The 19,055-nt window shown below is 50.7% G+C and overlaps 1 protein-coding gene across 3 annotated transcripts in view; it reads right to left on the bottom strand.

The window, feature by feature from the left end:
- Positions 1–19,055, bottom strand: part of LSAMP (limbic system associated membrane protein) — a 1,043,134-nt gene that overhangs the window by 9,430 nt on the left and 1,014,649 nt on the right. For 2 of the 3 annotated variants that reach the window (XM_075512695.1, XM_075512687.1), the window contains one exon: positions 15,792–15,827. The exons of the other annotated variant lie outside the window; for it this stretch is intronic. In XM_075512695.1, the coding sequence (XP_075368810.1) occupies positions 15,792–15,827 (36 nt within the window). The remainder of the gene's footprint in view (positions 1–15,791; positions 15,828–19,055) is intronic. 3 annotated transcript variants of the gene reach the window in all.

Raw genomic sequence — 19,055 nt, 5'->3', positions numbered from 1 at the left:
TCACATTTTTACTATTTGGCTAAAATACTATTTGTCTAACACATACACAGACAAGTATGTAACACATGCATACATGGCAACCATCCCCCTCCTTGCCACTTTTCTAGGGGGCACATGCAATCAGAGCAAAGGCATATGTAGCTATGGAGGCACGCAATGCACACCTAGCACAGCAGAGGCAGGGGTATGTTTGGCCTTGGCTGGGTACTGCTGCCTTAATATGTGTAAGTGCATGGCTCAGGGTCTGTCTGCTTGGAGAGGGTGGGGGATGGGGGTATGGTATGGTATGGTATGGTATGGTATGGTATGGTATGGTACGGTACGGTACGGTACGGTATGGTATAGTACAGTACGGTATGGTATGGTATGGTATGGTATGGTATGGTATGGTATGGTAAAAAGATGAGCTTCTGCAATACCTAGGTATAAGGGAGGACACACAAGGCACGGTGTGATGAAGGACGTGGAAGAGGGTCACACCAGCTTCTGCTCTGCTTGAACTTGTGTGCGTAAGCTTGAGGATATCTGACAAGGCAAGACTCCCATCTCCACAGCTGAAAAATGGTGTGAGTTATACGTCCTCATGTTTACCTGCTAAGCTCCCTGCATGCGCCAGTGAGGTGATGGGGCTGGCTGCAGAAGCCTCTCCATGTGCATTCCTGATCATCTCCTGCGCAACACCACATGCTAATACCAGCAGTTGTTTGCACCACCCAGCCATGTGTAGCTGTGCCGGTGCCGGGCAGCGTGTTAAGCTGACTGGGAGGCCTGGGACCCAGCGTGGTTCAAAGCTGCTGCAGCCCCTGCACATAACCCTGGGGGCTGCGTGTAACCTCTGTGTCTTACAGCAGAGCTAGCTAAAGTACGTGCCACATATGCTACATTTACTGTCGCATATATTGTAAAAATGTGGGAAGGTTATAGTTCAATCACAAAATAAAATCTTGAAAACTTTGAGAATTTAGGCTTTGGGGAGGGGCTAATCGCTCAAACGTAGAAAAAGAAAAGAGTGAAAATGTTAGAAGAAAATAAAATATTCATCTTTGAGTGAGATTTCGTGCAGGAGATAGTATCTGTTTTCAGTTCACTCTATCACTTCCAGTCTTCTTTCCTAGCCACACCTTGGTATTGCCACGCTGTGGTCTGGCTGGCTGTGACAGCCCACGTTTGCGTGATGACATCTGTGTGTGTGTGCCTGTGTGCACGTGCTGCTGTGGACTGTGCGCGCTGCTGATGTGGGAGCCGAGGCACCCACGTGTGAACGTCCACACCTGGAGGAGCGCGCCGGCCCCCTGCAGCGGCACGTGCTTGTCACGCGCGTGCTGCCGAACACGCGCACGTGCGCACGCACCGCCACACCCACACGCCCTCCACTCCACCCACGCGCACCAGCAGGGACACCCACCCAGCCGCACAGGGGCACGCATGCACATGTACATGCACACGCGGGCACGCACGGCCGCACGCCCCCCCCACGCGTGTGCACGTCCGCACGCCCCCCCCCACGCGTGTGCGCGCACACACACACGCCACAGGCATGCCCCCCCCCCCCCGCAGGCCGGCGCACCCCCGCCCCTCCCGCAGGCACGGACACCCGCGCCCGCAGCCGCGGCAGAGCGCGCCACGCCGCGGTCTCCGCCGCCCCCTGGCGGCCGCCGCCGCCCCGCCGAGCGCCGCCGCTGCCGCCCGCGCCTCCCGCCGCCGCCGCCCGCGCCTCCCGCCGCCGCCGCCCGCGCCTCCCGCCGCTGCCGCCCGCGCCTCCCGCCGCCGCCGCCGGCGCCCGAGCGAGCGCCCCGGGGACCCCCAGCGAGAGCCCCAGCGAGCCCCTGTGCGACCGGGCTGCGCTGCCCTGCCTGGCTCGGCCTGGGCACGGACTCCAGCTGCCGCGCCCGGCCCTCGGCTCGGAGCTCAGCCACCTCCGCGCTCAGCAAAGCCCGCGCTCCCTGGTGCTGAAAGCCGAGGAGCGACCCTCGCGGCGGGCGACTGCCGAAGGGGGCTTTGGCAACCGAGTGGCGCTTTCTCTGCAGTCTCCCACGTTCGTAACCTCGAGCCTGTGCTCTGGGAAGTTGCTCTGCAAGCCAGTCTCCCGGGCTGTTCATCCCCCTGCAACTAGGCAGCACTGTGCGGTTTGTGACCACGCAATGGCTTTGCAGGGGGTTTTCTTCCACCGCAGCCAGGGAAGGAAACTGGGTTTCTGATGATGATGATGAGTTAATATGAATACCTGGCAGCATTTCACAAATAAACCCTTAAGGGAACTCCGGCCCCAAATGGCTGACCAAGTCAGATCACATTAATCAGATCAAGAAAGAACAGACTGAAAATTGGCAAGGCAATTCTGCATGCAGTCCTCTTCCTTGCTTCAAATAGCGAAACACTTAGATACCCGGTGCAGATGCAGGTGGACCCCTGCCATGGTGCCTAGCCGTGCTGCAGCAGCCTCGTGGGACATGGCACCCCCTGTTTCCAAGGGTTTGTCTGTGCCACGCGTTCAGCCTGGGTGATCTGCACTGGTGTCACGGCACACGGTAGCCTTGGCCGAGATTGAGAGAGCTGTAGATCTCTCAGGGCCAAAGGGAACCATGTGAAGCCCCCATCCTACCCCTCTCCCCAAGACAGTGTAACCCTACCTGCGCCCTTAAATTTCACCATGGGAAAAACAGAGCCATGCCACCGTGACCTCGCTGCTCCTGCCCACCTGGGTGTAACGGGCCCGTGCACCAGCCTCGCACAGAGAGGCTCCAGGGGCCTTTTCCTGACACTTCTGGGAGAACATCTCCATGCTTTTGAGTGGGGATGTGGTAGGGGCGGCGAGGCCCTTCAGCATGGGACTTCAGAGATTTTGCCTGGTGCTTCACCCTCCTGCAGGCAAACCCTTCCGTGCAGCATGAAGCAGAAGAGTTGCTGCATGCTCTCGTGTGCAGCGTGCTGTTTAGGCACTGCTGCGAGAGCTTTACCAGCCTTGTATGCAGAGCTAGCGGCACCCGCTACTGCTAAGGTTGCCTGACCTTTCCCATTATAAGGCACTGTTTGTGTAGCACTTCACAAGCATCAATAGGGCAGGTGGAACGATCCCATGCTGGGTGTTTCCCTTGGGCTGATTTTATTTTTTTTAAGTAAGTGGAAGAGCAGCAGCCAAAATACTTCCGCTGTGTCTGAGAGCAAGGCTTGAGGAGGAAAAAAATGTTTATTTTAATCGTAAAAAAAAAGAAAGCCAGTGACTGTCCCTCAGACAATTTTTTCTGCTCTGATGCTTTGCCTCACAGCCTTGCAACAGTGCAGAGATTTGGTCTTTCAGGAAAAGGTAAATAGCTACACAAAACTATCTGCCCTCAACACCCTTGAGGAGGCGGTCCCCACAGGCTTCACACGTCTTGAATGACTTTCCTGGGACCACCTCAGTGGGTCAGTTATTTGGCCCCTCACAGGTTTTAGGCCCCCCCATACAACTGGCACAGCACAGTTGGGCTTGCTACACTTGCTCCCCCCCACAGGACTGCAAGCTAGGGTAGCCCAGGTTTCACTATAGATGCATGGGTATGTATGCTAGTTTGCATGGTATAGCTGTAATACTTGTGTGTGTGTGTGTCATGGCTCATGAACTGCCCCTGCTCCTGTGAAGGGTGTAGGAAAAGACATGGCAAGAAGGGCTTGAATGAGATGGTGGAGGGAGAGGGGGAAAAGCAGGGTGCTGCTTATGTTCACAGCAAACCACAGCAAGATTGCAAAGCCAAGAGCTGCTCTCTCCCTCCAAACCAGCCTGCCTCCAAGAGGAGCATACCACAAGGAAAGACCAGCTCTGCTGGGTCAGTCCAAGGGTCTTGTCTAACCTTCAGTCCTGTCCCCTGCAGGTGCTGGGTGGGGGCCAGCTGGGAGCATATGGCCAGCATGGCATCATATTGGCCTGCCTCAGGTGCTTCAGAGTCATCCTGAGGCAGTGGAAGCTGCACTCCTTGACAGATTCATTTTTTCTCCCATGAACTTGTCCAGTCACTTCTGGACTGCCTGAAGACTTCCATACGCACAACCTCCCTCAACTTTTAAGGAGCACAGCAGCAGTCAGCTGCCAGCAGTGATATTATGGCCACACATTAAATTTGGGTGTTACGTTCTCCTGTGACTTCATTGACCTTGGTATTAACAGAATGCCTGGCACACTGCCTGTTACTAATTGCTACCTGAACTGGCTAGATTAAAACTGTCTCAGTCACTCCTTGCTGTTGCAGCCTCCTCTGCTGACTACAGGCAAGCCAGGCCACGGAAACTGCTCAGTGTGGGAAGAATTAGCTGCGGTGTGTTCAGATCTCCCTGGGAAAGAGAGAGATGAGCTTTTTGTCAAGGGAAACTGTTAACAGTGTCAAGAGATTGGTGGCCACTGAATGCTCAAGGCCTGAATCGCAGAGCTGCAAGTCTCCCCACCAAACCTGGGGCACAGCTATTACTGAGCCCTCAGTGAATGCTACCCAGGCAGCTGAAGGGAGCACAGTTTAGTTGTGAGAGGACTTGGTATGAAGCCCCCCAAGGCCTAAGCAACTGAGACTCCAGCGGTGCGTCCTCCATGGCACAGGCTCAGCCTCCAGAGACGAGACTAGCTGCAGAAATCATCAAGAGGGAGCAGACTTATAAGGTCTGACCCTTGTGGGATGAATAAAAGCACCTTTTTTCTCCCTGCCTTCAAGCCTTGAATTTACAGTGCTACAAGGCACTGCAACACACAGCCTCGGCAACAGTGGCCAAGGTCAGAAGGCTGCTCGGTAGCCCTGTACTTGCCCTGCCTCATGGCTGGCGTTGGCCCCTCAAAGCTTATAGTGCCCATTCGGGGTTGGGGATTGCACGAGGAGGTGATAAATATGGGAGGAAGATCGTATCAGGTCAGAGGCATAGGAAAAGGCTGCTGTGATGAGGGATATAAGAAGCGGGTAATATGGACTGAGGTGATATGATGAGCCTTACACTTGTACCAATGCAGGGCTACAGCACAGGAAATGATACCAGGGAAGGTCTTCAACTGAAATGGCAATATGGGCACGCTCAGCTCAGGGCACTGAAGAGGGCAAGAGGAGGAGATGTCAGCCAGGGTGAGGATGGGGAAATGGAGGAGCTGATGTGAGCATGCAGACTGGACAGGTAATGAGAACAGGTCCTCGGAGAAGGGGAGATGAGGAGAGGAAATTAAACCCAGATCAGGCATAGGGAAGCAGGCATGGTGGCAGAGAGGCAGGTACAGGGAAATGATGGTGTTTATGGGAAGAGGGCGTTAGTACCAGGAATGCAAAGGCAAGGAGCCAGTGCCAGCCGGGGTCAGAACTACAGGAGAAAAAGTGGGGATTCCTACAGAGCTGTCTAGGCATGGATGTGGTGCCAGGTGAAGCTGAAATGCCAACAAACAGGTGTGAGAGAGGGCACGAGCAGTACGCGAAGGGGTGCTGCCAGCTCTGCGGCGTGCAGGCGTACAGCACTCGCCCTCCGGGTGCCCTGCACAAGCTCCCTGGCTGGGACCCCCCCCTCCGGTGGGCTCTGCTTTGCACCCCTGCCGCCCAGCAGCAGGGCCGGGGCGATGCTGCCATTCCCTCCTGCCTTGCTTGGCCACGAACCCGCGGCAGCAGCTGCGGCGCGGGGCTGCGGGCCGGGCCGGGGGAGCCGCGGGTCGGGCCGGGCCGGGCCGGGCCGGGCCAGGCCGGGGGAGCCGCGGCTGACGCCAAATCGCCTCGTCCCCGCGAGGTGGCAGCCGAAGGCCAAGGAAAGAGGAAACTCCGGGCGCTCCGCCGGCCCGCCTCAACCGCGGCCGGCCTCCGGGCTGGGAACGGCACCGGCTGGCAGGGACGCTCGGGTTAGTGGCTACGCACACCTGCGGGAAAACCCTGGGGTCCTGCACAGCAAAGCCCCCGCCGGACCATGCTGAAGAAAGGGTGCCAGCTCTGCATGCTCGGAGCCACTTCTGCCTCAGGCAGCCCAATATGGCCATGTTTTTGTGGCACAGCGTCTGATCCCCATCGGTCTGCAGCTCTCCACAACCGCTACGCAGCAGTATCCTTGGTAAAACTGCTTTGGGGGGCAGATCCGATGTGCTGGTTGGTCATCCCCGTCAAAAGCAAGGCATCTACCCGCTACAGCAGCAAGCAGCAGAGGTTGCAGGGCGCAGTGGTAAAGTTTCTAGCCTATTCTACTTCCTCCGCACGGATATTCCCCCTTCTCTCCCCTTACTCCCTCCAGCTCCCTTTTGCAACACCGATAGCACCCCTGGAAGGGGTCTGCAAGAGAAGGGGATAGAGGCTGTGCCATGCCATGTAACCCTTGCTGAACAGGCAAACTAGGTCAGACTTGTAAGCAAATCCACAAGTCCTCTTGGTTGCACAGAGGCATGCCTCCAAATGCTGTGAGCAACATGATCACCGCCAGCAGAAATTGAACCTATACCTTTCAAGATTCCCAACACAGACCTTTAAAAAGGGTCATTTGAGATGCAAGTAGAAAGCAGATGTATTTCTGGTCCATACCCAGAGGGAAAAAAACCCACCCAGCCATCTACATGTTTCACACCCACATTCACCAATCTAGAATATTCTGCTGCGTCCTGGGTCCCATTATCGGAGTAAACCAAAATGGAGATAGGAAAAGAGACAGCGGGTGCCATTTTTTCTCTTATTTACATTAACAGGACTCCAAGGCTTGACATATCTGCAGTGCTGATGGAGGAGAGCCCACAGAGAAGTTTCAAAGGGCATCAGAGAGCTACAGGCTCCTTATCTGCTTTGGGGAACCTGACCTTGGGATCCTGTCAAAGAATGCGAGGTAAAACCTGGTGTAAGAGGACAATCAGCCCCCATGAGCTTCTGAACGGAAGTGAGGCCAGGAGGACGCATGGGACAGGCTAAGAGGACTTGCCTGTGATGGGAAGGAAGGAGTGATGGCAAACCACGGAGAGCTGGCCTGCTGGTTTTCCAAGTGTTCTCTGCCCTGAGCAGCTCTGGGCTCCATGCTGTTGACAGGCTGACTCTACCTACAGTGAAAGCTGGAGTCCTGCTTCTTGAGCAAAGGAGAGGACCAAAAATGAGGGAGGAATGAAAAAAAAACCTCTAAGGAGAAGGTGCAAGGGAAATGGGATGTGCACCATACAGGTCTCTCTCTGTCATCTCACTCCCTGGGGCGTGGAGGGGTCTTAGGTTTTACACTTGCCAGCTCCTCTGCAGGAAGTAATTTTTCTAGTCTGTTGACTCTCTTGCCAGGGCTTCAGAAGATGAAATCTTTATTATCATGAAGGCTTAAAAGGGAGGAATACTGTTAATTCCATTTTCAAGGTCATACTTTGAAAGTTATTAATTTCTTTCTTCCAGGGCTTTGCACTCTACTCTGAGGCTTTAGGGATTAGCAGCTTCTACTTAGTGGGTTCATTTGGGGCTTTTTTCTTACTACTTTCCTGTGTCTTCCCCCTCCCTTTTGAGAAGAAGACACGATTTTTCACTCCCTGTTCTTAATGTTGAAACTATTTTGTTCATTACCTGCTTGTACCCCATTCTCGCTACCAGTTCTGCTCCTGTAATTAAAACTTGACTGTGACTGCAGTGGCAATAGGCTGGCTTTTCTAGAGGTGGAAGTACCACTGTGTAAACTAGGGAGGATGCCCTCCAGCAACTCTCCAACAAGATTAAGGAAATGTCTCTGGTGCCTATCAATCTTAGCACACGGTTTAATGTATTTCAGAATTTGCTCACGCTTTTTTAGCACTGAACAGTTCTTCCCCATGTTTTGGAGCTCATTCGTGGTGTACTAAGTACTCATCTATCATACCTCATGTCTTCGTGAAGATTCATTCTGTAATGCAGCGCACCCATCCTTCCCTGAGGTCTAAAGAATACCCCTGAAATTGTATTTCTCAGTGTCTTTCTGAGAAGGTCGTGGTGTTCAAGAGCTGACTGCTTATGCCACTTATCCTGGAGTTGGTTTACAGTACTCCTAGTCTAGAATTGAACTGTTAATCCTGACCAGTCGGGCTGGTGGTGGCTAGAAGACCACCTACGTTGCAAGGTTACACAGATCTTTCATCACCAGATCTGTCCTGTAGATGCCAGAAAGTTCCAAGGTTTTCTCACAGCTGAAAAACAGTTCTCCCACCCTTTCCATTCCCCTAGCAGCTGGCGGAGATTTTTTTAAAAAACACTTGGAAACTACTGATACAAAATCAGTTACTTGAAACTGCTTTGTCTTCAAACCATTCATTGAAGACTCTCATCCTACAAGCAAAACATCAAAAAAATACATAGCACAGACTTTTTCAGGGTCCATCACAGGGAAGAGCTGAGCTTTTTCTGCTTTTCACTTTCCTAGGATACAGCAATCCCTCCCCTGCTCACCTCTCAAGCACATGATGTATGGCACAGCAGACCAAAGGTGATGCCAGCACACAGTCTGGTGTCTCAGTACGGAACAAACAGCATAGCCCCCCTCACCCAGAGCACATACAGCCCTAGGAAGCAGGTTTGCTAATCGGAGGCTCTGGAACCTCTTGAAAAATTAATATTTTCATCAGCTTTATATCTGCCTGTTTACCCACTTCATCCCTGCTATGGTTTTCCACAAGCTTTGCTGGATATTTGGCATGAGAAAGATTTGAGTGGCTGTGAGCAGAAATGAAGAGGGAGGGACACACCGAGGGGTGACTGGGAAGGAGACTGGTGCAGAAGGAGAACTAAATTGGTGGAGCGTCACCAGTATGCTTGAGGTTACTCTGAAACTGAAATCTGGTCGTATCGCTGCCTCTGCCCTTCCTACCCTTCTCCTCTAGTACCTGCAGCATGCTGCCCCCCACCACCTGTCCTTGAGGTCTTCTTAGGGCCACCGCTCCTCTCTGGGGACTCCCTTGCAGTGAGCTTAGCAGAAACCAACACTTTTCCCCATCCCTCCTTGCCCAGGAGTGGAACAAGCTAGGAGGAGGTTCCAGCTAGCCTTTGTCAAGGGCTGCTTGTGAACAACGAGAAGCATGGGACCTGTATCATGGGAACACTGTAAACAAGCCTGTGCGCTTCTCTCAGCATTTCAGTGAATTAGAGATTTCACGGGAGTCGAGCTGGGCCCACAGATGGGTGTATGTCTCCAAAGAGTGTGGTCTAGTTTGTGTCACCTGTAGTTCTCATCCAAGTACGAATGTGTGTATGTGTGTGTGATTCCAGAGTGAGACTCCTGGTCACCTTAACACCCCAACAGTGCAAGCATGGCTTTAATGCCTGGCCCAGGCATGGGGAAAGCTGGAGCAGAAAGCCATAGAGGCTTCCCACAGCCCATTCCCAGACCAGTAATTAAAAAGGGAAAGATACTACAGCTTGCACAGGCAGCTGAGCTGGCCTTCAGCTAGATGAGTTGGGGCAATGGAAAAGATGCCTGCAGCCACTGTGGTTCATCCTTTAGATGTTGTAGGGTGTCTGAAAATTGCTCAGTGACTGTGGGGTGTGCCTCCGAGCATGGGTGAGCGCATACGGTGCATAAGGTGACCTGGCTCAGGAGCGTACTCGTCCATCAGTAAGCATGCATATCTGTAACACCTACCGTGGGGGCTGCCTGGCCAGACCTCACTGAAGCTATGCTGGTTACAGCACATCCTTCTCCATGGCCTGACCCCTTGCTCCTGTCCATGCACTCATTCCCTAGATTGCAGAGGGACATGCAGGCGATGGTGGGGAAGGGCCAAGCACATTTCTCCTTTGCTCGCCTTGCCCTTCCCTTTTGCAGGGGAGCTCTGCTGACGGACCTGCTTGCCCACAGGAGGGAAGGCCTGCCAGGAGCACTCTGCTTTTCCTGCAAGCCTGATTTCTTTGGAATGGTTGGCTTTTTCCCTGTGCACCCCCTCCCTCCCAAATCCCACACCTCCCTTCTCCTGGTTGTTTTTGTTTTTAGAGAGAGCGCTTAGACAGCTGTATTAATCATGCAAGCCCAGCCATGTGTAATGTGCTTTATCAACAGCAGAGCAGACACTGAATGGCAACCGGTTCACAAGTGGGCCCGGTGCAGTGCCTGCGCTGGGAAGATAAACCTGCCGCTTCCCAAACCGACTTACCGTCATGGGTTAGTGAATGGAGAGACTGTTCACTTGGGACAATAACCAGAGGGGAGGCCAATTTGTTAGGCAAAGTCTTGAGTGGTTTACACTGGAAATGGAAGGGGGAGGAGGAGGATGAAGGTGGGAATTACTCTGGTCATTTTCTCTCAGGGGTGGGAGGAATTTTTGTGTGCGTGTGAGGATTAAATCAAGACAACAGTGGCTGTTCTTCAACCTCCTCCTTGCTGCCCTCCACACTTCGGTCCCAGTCAGCCTGGCTGGCAGCTCAACATGGGAAGTAAAGAGAGCGAGAGGGAGAGAGCAAGGATTTAGGTACGCCTGCTGTGCAGTGGGTATAAGTTGCCTTCATTGTCTCTAAGGAGGAAGGTTCAGTTGATGGCTTCAGAAACTCATCTCTAACATACAGATGGTATCAGACTATGAGTATCCTTTGGGCTGAGGATATCTGTCTCAGGAGGGTTATTGCCTGCCCAAGCTCTGCTCTGCAGGGTAATCTGTCCATACTACACTGCTGACACTATCAGTGTCCCTACCGGACAACTGATTTTCCACGGCAGTTGCTCTTCCATGGGTTTGTTTCTAATCTCTGCAGTGCAGTTGTGTGTTTTCTCCCCCACTGGTTTCACCCAGCCTCCACTCTCCCACCTGACTGCTGTGCCCTGGCCTCTGTTTTGCAGGGCTGTTCTGCATGCATGCAAAGCCACACCTGTGACTAAACAGACCTTGAAATGCCTTCCCTATCCCAGTGCAAGGGCCCAGCTCAGAGGAATATCTTTCTGGGACTTCCAGTCTCAGTTCCTGTCCTCTGCTGCTGCTCTTCCTCACTCACTGGATTCTCCACAGCATTGCTACTGGAGACGGTTATGCAAATATATGCAACCCAGGGCTCATTTTGGAATAAATCAATCTAAATTAAAATTAATGAACAAGAAGTACAGAAACAGATCAAGCAATAAAGCCATTTCTCTCTGTTTCCCCCCGTGTCTCTCTTTTTTCTTTAAGAAAGCGTGTTTCTTTTCTTTGTGCTTTTTTGGGGAAGGAGCAGGCTGGTTTTTATTTTTCTTTAAGCAATCTCAGCAAACAGAAACTGTCTGTTGCTATCCAGAAAAACCCATCAAACAATGCTAGTAGCTGTAGTAGAAGTAATTCTTAGCATTTCTCTTTTCCCTAAAATGCTGTTTCCAGCTACATCCCTACCACCCCTTTTGGAAGACAGCATCATCACCTCTGACTTTTATTGTATTCACTTTTAACCACATGGTCAAAATAAGATACATTGCCACCCCTTGCCTGCTACCTATGAAATAGCAAGAAACAATTAATATGATGTTGGCCTCCTGCCTTCACCCTGTCTTGTCTTTCCTGTTCCCTTGGCCTGAAACCCCCGCAGGCTTGGCACCCAATGCGGTCCCAGCCTTGGGACCTGCCAGGGTCCTGCAGACCTGGCAGGGACGGACATTGACCCTGAGCAGCAAAAGAAGCTTGGTCTGCCTGAGCATCCACCCTGCAGAGCCGCCCCCTTCTGCACTCACCAAATGGAGAATGAGCTCTTTGGAAAATCTGGCTGGATACCACCAGCGTGAAGCAAGGAGAGCCACGAGCTGCGCTTCCCACCGAGAGTCATGGGCGTTATCAGGTGCCGATGCCCAAGGCTCGGCCAGCATTCAGGCAAGAGAGAAGCATGCTCCAAGCAGTCAGGCACACGTCACTGCAGAGTGACGAGTACAGCTGAACTATGGCCCCTGAATGCCTGAGAATTTATGGAAATAGCAGACATGCACGTGGCTCCAAACATGCCCTCCTGCGCTTAGTCCCTATGGCCATTATTCTTCTCTGGTGGTAGTTTCTATGTCAAGATCATGATAGGACAAGATTGGCTATTTTGGCCTGTTTATGCTACGGTTTCCCCAGCTCTGCCAACTGGTTTGTTCAAAGGCTACAAAGGCTTGGGTTTTCACTGACCCTTTCTTGGAGCCCAGCTGAGAAAGCACCCACTGGCCTCAGTGAAGATAACTCCAGAGACGGACGGGTTCTTTAGCTGGCCACACCGTACTGGGAAGGCTGGTTTCTGTGGCCTGCTCCCACACCACTGCCTAGTCAGCAAACCCCCATAACGTGTTAACCCTTTACAGTCTGTACTCTCTGATGTATTCCCCCATGCTTCTCTCCTTAGCTTCAAAATATTCAGATGTTCATCCTTTTGCCAAAGCAAACCCCGCTGACATGAGAGCTGCCTGCTCAGCAGGACTGATGGGGCCATGCACTAGAGAAAGCAAAAGGGGAGCAGGGATGGGTGGAGGTGACCACTGCGACAGATGAGCTCTCTTCTCCACAGCTAGGACCTCCATAGGGAGGGAACAGGACTGAGAGGGTATTAGAAAGAAAGATGCTCTCTGTTTCCCACTCTGGTCATCATACCCAAATGAACATCTCTTTTCTCCCTTCCCCCAGCTCCCACCCACCTGATGAAGGCATTAGTGATAGTACAGGCTACACGGGCTACAGCTAAATGGAGACTAGCTACGATCTACAGTCATACAGGGTCATTCTCCGATCAGTGCACGTTTTGGCAGAAAGACAGGACTGCTCATTCTCCTTTTCTCTCCCCCTCCTCCAATTACTAACACACTATTGCTGTAAGTCTTTTGCCACCCTGTTGATGGCCATGACTGGACTTTGTCTCATCAGGCCCCAAGGACTGGCACGCTTGATGCCCCACGGGAAGTTCTGGATGTGCTGCTCTCTGGGAAACACGGCATCTCCCTTGCAGAGCTCCCAGGACATTCAGGCTAAGCATGCTGAGGAAGCCCTGGTTAATCTGTGGTAAGCCCTCATCACAAATCTCCTGAGAAGACTTCTGGGTTTTGAAGCCCATCAGTCTGGCTAAGCCATTCTGATGTGGACACTAGGTGCTAATCACGGGGGAGGGAGTCTATGTTCAAAGGGCTGAGGGCAAGGGACAATGAAGGACAGAGATGGAGCTAGCGCTGTAATTGTGACAGACCCCTTTGAGGTTCAACAATGATCTCACTTGCCCTGTCGTTGGCAGGTGTGGCGTGGAATGAGCAAAATCTCCTTTTCCAGAAGAAAATTCTTTTGAAAAGCCACCTGATGATGCAGTAAGGCCTCCTTTGTGACAGCCAGGTCTTGTGTCATCCCATTATAACGTGACATTAGAATGCAAATAGGAAGATGCGATGATGTGACATCATCCCAGAAGACATTTCAGGGCATTTTGAGTGCCCGGCTGCAAAATCAGAAGGGCTGGAAAATTTACCAGGGACAATTGTGTTGAGACCTGAATCAGCTGGGCTCCACCAGCCTTTTAGGAAACTGCCTCATCAAATTCAAGTCCCGTGAGTTTAGTTGAATGGGCTGCTTCTGAGTCTCCAGCCTGCCTGAAGATGTTTCCACAGCAGCTAGCTCATGATAGCAATGCTTAGCGTGCCTACAGTGCTCTTCAACTCAAAACACTTTCCTTTTAAATTAATGCTCAAAACCCCACGGGGCAGGGAAGTGTTACCAAGGCTTAAGGGAAATGGAAATTGAGGGAGAAAGAGGGCGGAGGCTGTGATTCTGGTCATCGAGGAGAGGCTTGTTTGAGAGCTGAGGACCGCATCTCAGAACATCAACTTGTAGGGAGAAAAATGTCTAACAAGAAAATTTTATGCCTAAGGTTTCTTTGAAGGTGAACAGCAAAGTAAAAGCAAATGTTGAGATAAGCACCAATATCTGTGCTGAACGCCCACATTGGAGAAGCCAGTAGGGGCTTTCAGAAAACAAATGAGGTCCAGAGTATTTAAACTCTACTTTCCCCCTCTGCAAAATCCTCTTTGCATGTCCTGGGTCACTGGAGATATCCCAGCATTTGGCACCACAAATTCCTGGAGACGCCTCACAGAAGTGATGTCACACCAGGGTGTCCTTCGAGATGATCTCAGGAGACTGGGGAGCAGTAAAAGGAAAAAAATAACAACTTCAAAGACAGAGGGGAAAGTGTTTTAAAGGATTGACTAAAGCTGTGCAGGATGGCCTTGGCAGCTTGATTAGGAGGGGTATTTGGTATGGAAATCCTGGCCTTGCTCACTTGCAGTTTTTGCTTTATCATTTAGCTTAATGGGCTACTAACTCAAAACCAGCTGTAAACAGGGCTGGCTATGAAAAAAATTAACACTGCCTGCCTGTGGAATTTAAGGATATATAATAAAAATAATCATAAAAAGAAAGAGCCCTGAGTTTTCCATCAGACAAAAATATTTGTCATTGAAAATTCTGCTTAAGAAAAGAACACCCAAAATTGGAAAACGCCTCAAAACCTTACATCCCAACAGCCTCAGCAACTTTAATTTCATATCCAAGCACAAGTTTCATTTGCAATACGTATGATAATGGTGTTTAATTGGATTTATTTTTCCACACTAGGTTCCCAATGGTCTCCTTTACTCCTTTTCTCAGCTCCTTGAATGTTATTTACAAATCACTCTCTGGGATTTAATTTTAATGGTAGCTTGATTTCTCCTTCCCCCCCCTCCTTTTTTTGTAGGTACTTTTCTTTAATTGTATTTGTGGATTTGCCTTTTAAATAGGCAATTGTGACTACATCCTGAGCCTGAATAAGTTGCCAAGAGCAGAGCTTGATTTGAAAACGGCAGAGTAGTTAAAGGGAGCTGGTGTAATACCCAGCATTTATTGTTCTTTTCATGGGAGTACCTGCAGGTGCTTTACTTGGGCAGGTGCCCTTTTGCAAAACAACATGGGTTCGTAATAACACTCTACCCGAAAGCTCTGCACAGACATTAACTATTTAGGCCTCTGAACATCCCATGAGTTGAGTGCATCTTCATCACATGGCGGTAAAACAAAGATACCAAGGAGCCCTAGGCCAAGATTTTTTAGGTGAATACGGGGACTGGCTGCCTTATTGTTGATTTAGTTTCAAACACTGCTTGCAAATGCTGTAGCCTGCTTCCTGGAAGTGCCCAGTCTCTGTGCTTTTTTAGAATCTCAAGGTCGCATTCAAACCCCAAGTCTCGTGTGGACGCTGGGGCTGCGCTGCCTGGACCTGAGCCATGCTTGGGCAGCACAGAGACAGGAAAAATACTCAGACCCTGTTTTGCCTTGTTACCTTCTTCCCTTGGAATAAAGCAGACAGTGACACCTCACCGTGTGCCTCTTTTCATGCTCTCTGCCTCAAATGCAGCACTATGAGCCTGGCAGACATGGGGGTGTGCGACAAGAGGAATAAGAAAGCAAAGTGTTTCACCGTGAACAGTTTGCACAACTAGAGTGAAAAAAACTCCTGGCAACAATTTAATTTTTAGCTTCACACTTGTCCCTTACACTACCTCTGCAAAATTTTAGGTCTGCTTATGCTTTTGATCCAAATCAGAACATGTGGGCAAAGACAGCTTAGGACTGGAATATATATTAGGAGTAGGTCCACAGACAAACTGAACCTCACTGAAGACTGTCCAGACGTGGGTGAGGACACAATGTCATGGCTCAAAGCTTGGCTAAAGATTGTTGCTGTTTAGTTGATTTGTTTCCTGAAAAGGGAGGGGGGAAGGGGAAGGATGAAGAAGGTGAGCAGAAGGGACCAAATGATATGTAGACGAGAAGGGAAAGCCCTTATTTTCCTGTGTTTCCGAACTGTTTTGCCCATCCCTATCTCTGAGCGTTTATCAGGATGATGGAGAATGACCCGGCTAAAGAGCTACTTCAACATAAAACATATACTGACCTGGAAAAGGATTGGGGAGTGTGGGTAAAACTCGTTCTAAGGGGGGAAAAAAAACAATAAGCAACATGCAGGAGAAAAGGACAAGCCACTTTTCACACCAAGCAAGCAGCAGATACAAACCTGATGGAGTTGTCCATCCCCAAATTAGATGAACTAGAGTAGGTTTCATATACAGAGTATTTTGCTAGCAACACACCTAATACACATCAACATCCCCTGGGACTGGGAGTCAGAGAGAAGTCATTTGAAAAACTAAACAAATAATATCCACACAGCAAGAAGGATTAAGCACCTGCAGTGAACGTAATTGGAGTTGATGGGCCACGTCTCCCCTCTGACTTTCAAGACCACTCGTGTCACCACACTACAGCTCCTCTTAGCTACACCTGTGGCTGAAAGCTAGTCTTGGCAGAGAGGTGAGTTGTGGAATTCCTCCACGGGTAGCTGCTGCCTCCCCAGAACCTTCTCCACAATGGATTTCTTGCCAGTGACAGGTCCCCTGAGGATCTGAGCATGGGAGCAGTCACCCTGGCAAATCCTCAAGGGCACTCTGTTTCTTTTGAGCCTTTGTCTTCTGATGAGAACAGAGTTTTTGCAGACTCCACAACCTCTAGTTGTACGCAGAGCCTGCTGTTTTGGTTATAGGGTTTTTATAGTGTGTCCTCGTTATACGTCACAGCAGGACTTTGTTATGCATTATTGCTGGCTTCATGCTTTGCTTCTTCCACACAAGGATCTCAAAGAATTGCAGAGACACTGAGGGAAACCCGTGTCAGAGACCTCAGTCTGAGGCTAACAGTAGTGTTAATTCCGTTTTACAGACCGTGCGGTTGATGCACAGAGCAAGGAAGCAATTTGCCCAAGGTCAAATGCTGAACTGTTGGCAGAGCCAGGAGCAGAACCAAGAATACAAGCCCCCCAGGCCTGACTTGGAGACCGATTACTCGGTCTCCCTTCATGACCTTCAGAGCTTGCTGGATGCCTCGTACTGACTGAGACAAGTTCCTACTCAGGGACTGATCGGCAGGTAGACATTTAGCTGTAGAGATATGCCACTATGCAACAGCTGATAGGCCTGGGGCAATGAGTTGTCTCCTGGCTTACCTGTGAGGACCGTGCTAAGATCAGTGCTGATGGACATAAAGCTTGGCAGGATACATCGGCAGTCTGCTATTATTCTCTAATCAACCCAGGCCCAGCTATTTGGAGGCCAATGCTCTTTATACAGCACCCTTGGTGCAAGGAGCTAGTTTCTGACTTGCTGGAGCCCACGAGGATGTAGCAGGTCAGGCCATCCCTGTGACACTGGCAGATCTCCTGCCCTGATGGTGGTAATGGAGCTGTTTGAATCCACAGCAGGCACAGGGGAGATTGTCTCTTGCTTAGAAAATACACAGCTAGCCTGGATCTCTGTGTTTATGTAGCAACAGGGGACTATTGTTCTGCGAAAGCAGGCTGTTGTGCTGACATGACTTCCTTGTTATTTAGTTTGGTTAAATAACTCAACTCCCCTTTACCTTCTTCCTGCACAGCAGGCTGCAGACTGCACAGCATAAGCAGTTAAAGCAAAGCACTACGGCCTCATTATCATGCTGCTTTCTATTCAAGGACTCTACCTCTGTTCCCCTCGCCCGCTGTGTGCTGCCTTTATTGCTCCACCCTGGCTCATTAGCAGCATCTCAGCCTTGCCCCATCTGGCTGTCACCCTAACCACTTTCCTCCTCTCCGGAGTCTCCCCGTTATTGACAGCCCCTGGGAAAACACAGGGTTTGCACTAAGAGCCACTAAGAGAGATTTTGGCCACAGTTACGCTCCAAACCCTAGCAGCAACCACCATAAGCAAATGCTCAGGTGCAACAAAGCGTGGGCAGAGAGTTAGGAGAAGGGGTGTAAGCATGTGCACACAGCCAGTACTTGTGCCAGGGCACTAAAAAATAATGACAAGTTCGAGGCGAGCGCCAGCTCTTCTCAGGAACGTGCCTCTTGCTGGGATGAAAACTGCTGGACTGAAATGATAGCTCTACCTGAAGCCTCTCGGGGAGGCAGGGGTGGGATCCTCTCTGCTCTGCTTCTAATTGGCATGGGCCTTGCCAGCTGCTGCTTCACCTCCGCGTTTCCTTACTCCCTGAAGGGTGCAGAGGATGCAAGCTGCAGAGGATGCAGCAGGGGACCTGCTGAGGTGGCAGTCTCCTATAATTAAGACAATTTAGCCAGCAGGACTCTATAAGGATGCGCGGCACTGCCCCGTTGACTCCTGGTTTATCCTCTGGGATGGGCTAGCTCTGCGGGAGGCAGAAGTCAACTAATTTGGAAGAGCTTTCATTTCTTTTCTCTGCCTTGCTACAATGCACCAGGTGCTGCGCCTGCTTCTGTGTGCTGGTGGGTGTGTGTGTGCTTGCTTATACATCACACGGGTGCATATGTATGTATACATACGTACACGTAAACCCATGTAACTATATGCTTGTATAGTAGATGTGTATCTGGTATATATATGCACATGTTGACACTTCTGTGTAGCATGGGTTAAGATACAATTTGTGACTTTTACTCATAATGCTTTTCATAGCACTCTGTTAGCTGAGTGGAATGAAAAGAAAACATGTTCCCTCCCTCCCAATGCACTTAGGAAAAAACCCTTTCCCTTCAGTTGCGGCACTACTTTTCACCTCTGTTGCTCTGTGATGGCAGCCACGACTCGGCCTCTGTGTCAGGTAATTTTCACAGAGATCTGTGTTACTGCCACTTTCCTAGGTCTCACAGTATTTTGTGCTTGGGGGTTACAAACCCTGTTCCTAGGCTCTGCAGAGCTGAACCAACCTGCTGGCTCACTAATGATGCAAAACATGGTCCTGCCTCCCAACTCCTCATATCCACAGATGTGTGATATGGCTTCCCCTCTTGCATGGGCTCTGGTGCTTGCTGAGCCCTTCCATGAACCAATTCAGCTCAGTACAACAAAATAAAACGTTTGGGGGCATTTTGGGGGGCTGGGCGGTAAAGCTCGGTTACTTTTTCACTGGTTTAGCAGGTTGAAGTGGCTTAGTGGATTGTCCACTGAGTACCTGAATAAGGGAAACAACAAAAGCATGTGGCAGAGAGCAGGGTGAGCAAAAGGAGTGGGGAGGAAGGGATGGCAGCAAGCTATTAGATCAGTTGGATCATCGAACTGTACCTGAGTACCCTCTCTGCACACATATTCCATATTGCTGTTGGAGACAGGTCCCTGGGTAAGACAGACCTTTGGTATGGCCATTTTTATGT

Source organism: Mycteria americana, chromosome 1 (assembly GCF_035582795.1).
Source record: "Mycteria americana isolate JAX WOST 10 ecotype Jacksonville Zoo and Gardens chromosome 1, USCA_MyAme_1.0, whole genome shotgun sequence".
NCBI classification, from domain to species: Eukaryota; Metazoa; Chordata; class Aves; order Ciconiiformes; family Ciconiidae; genus Mycteria; species Mycteria americana.
The sequence above is the reverse complement of the archived record's forward strand: the minus strand, read 5'-3'. Positions and strand labels throughout refer to the sequence as shown.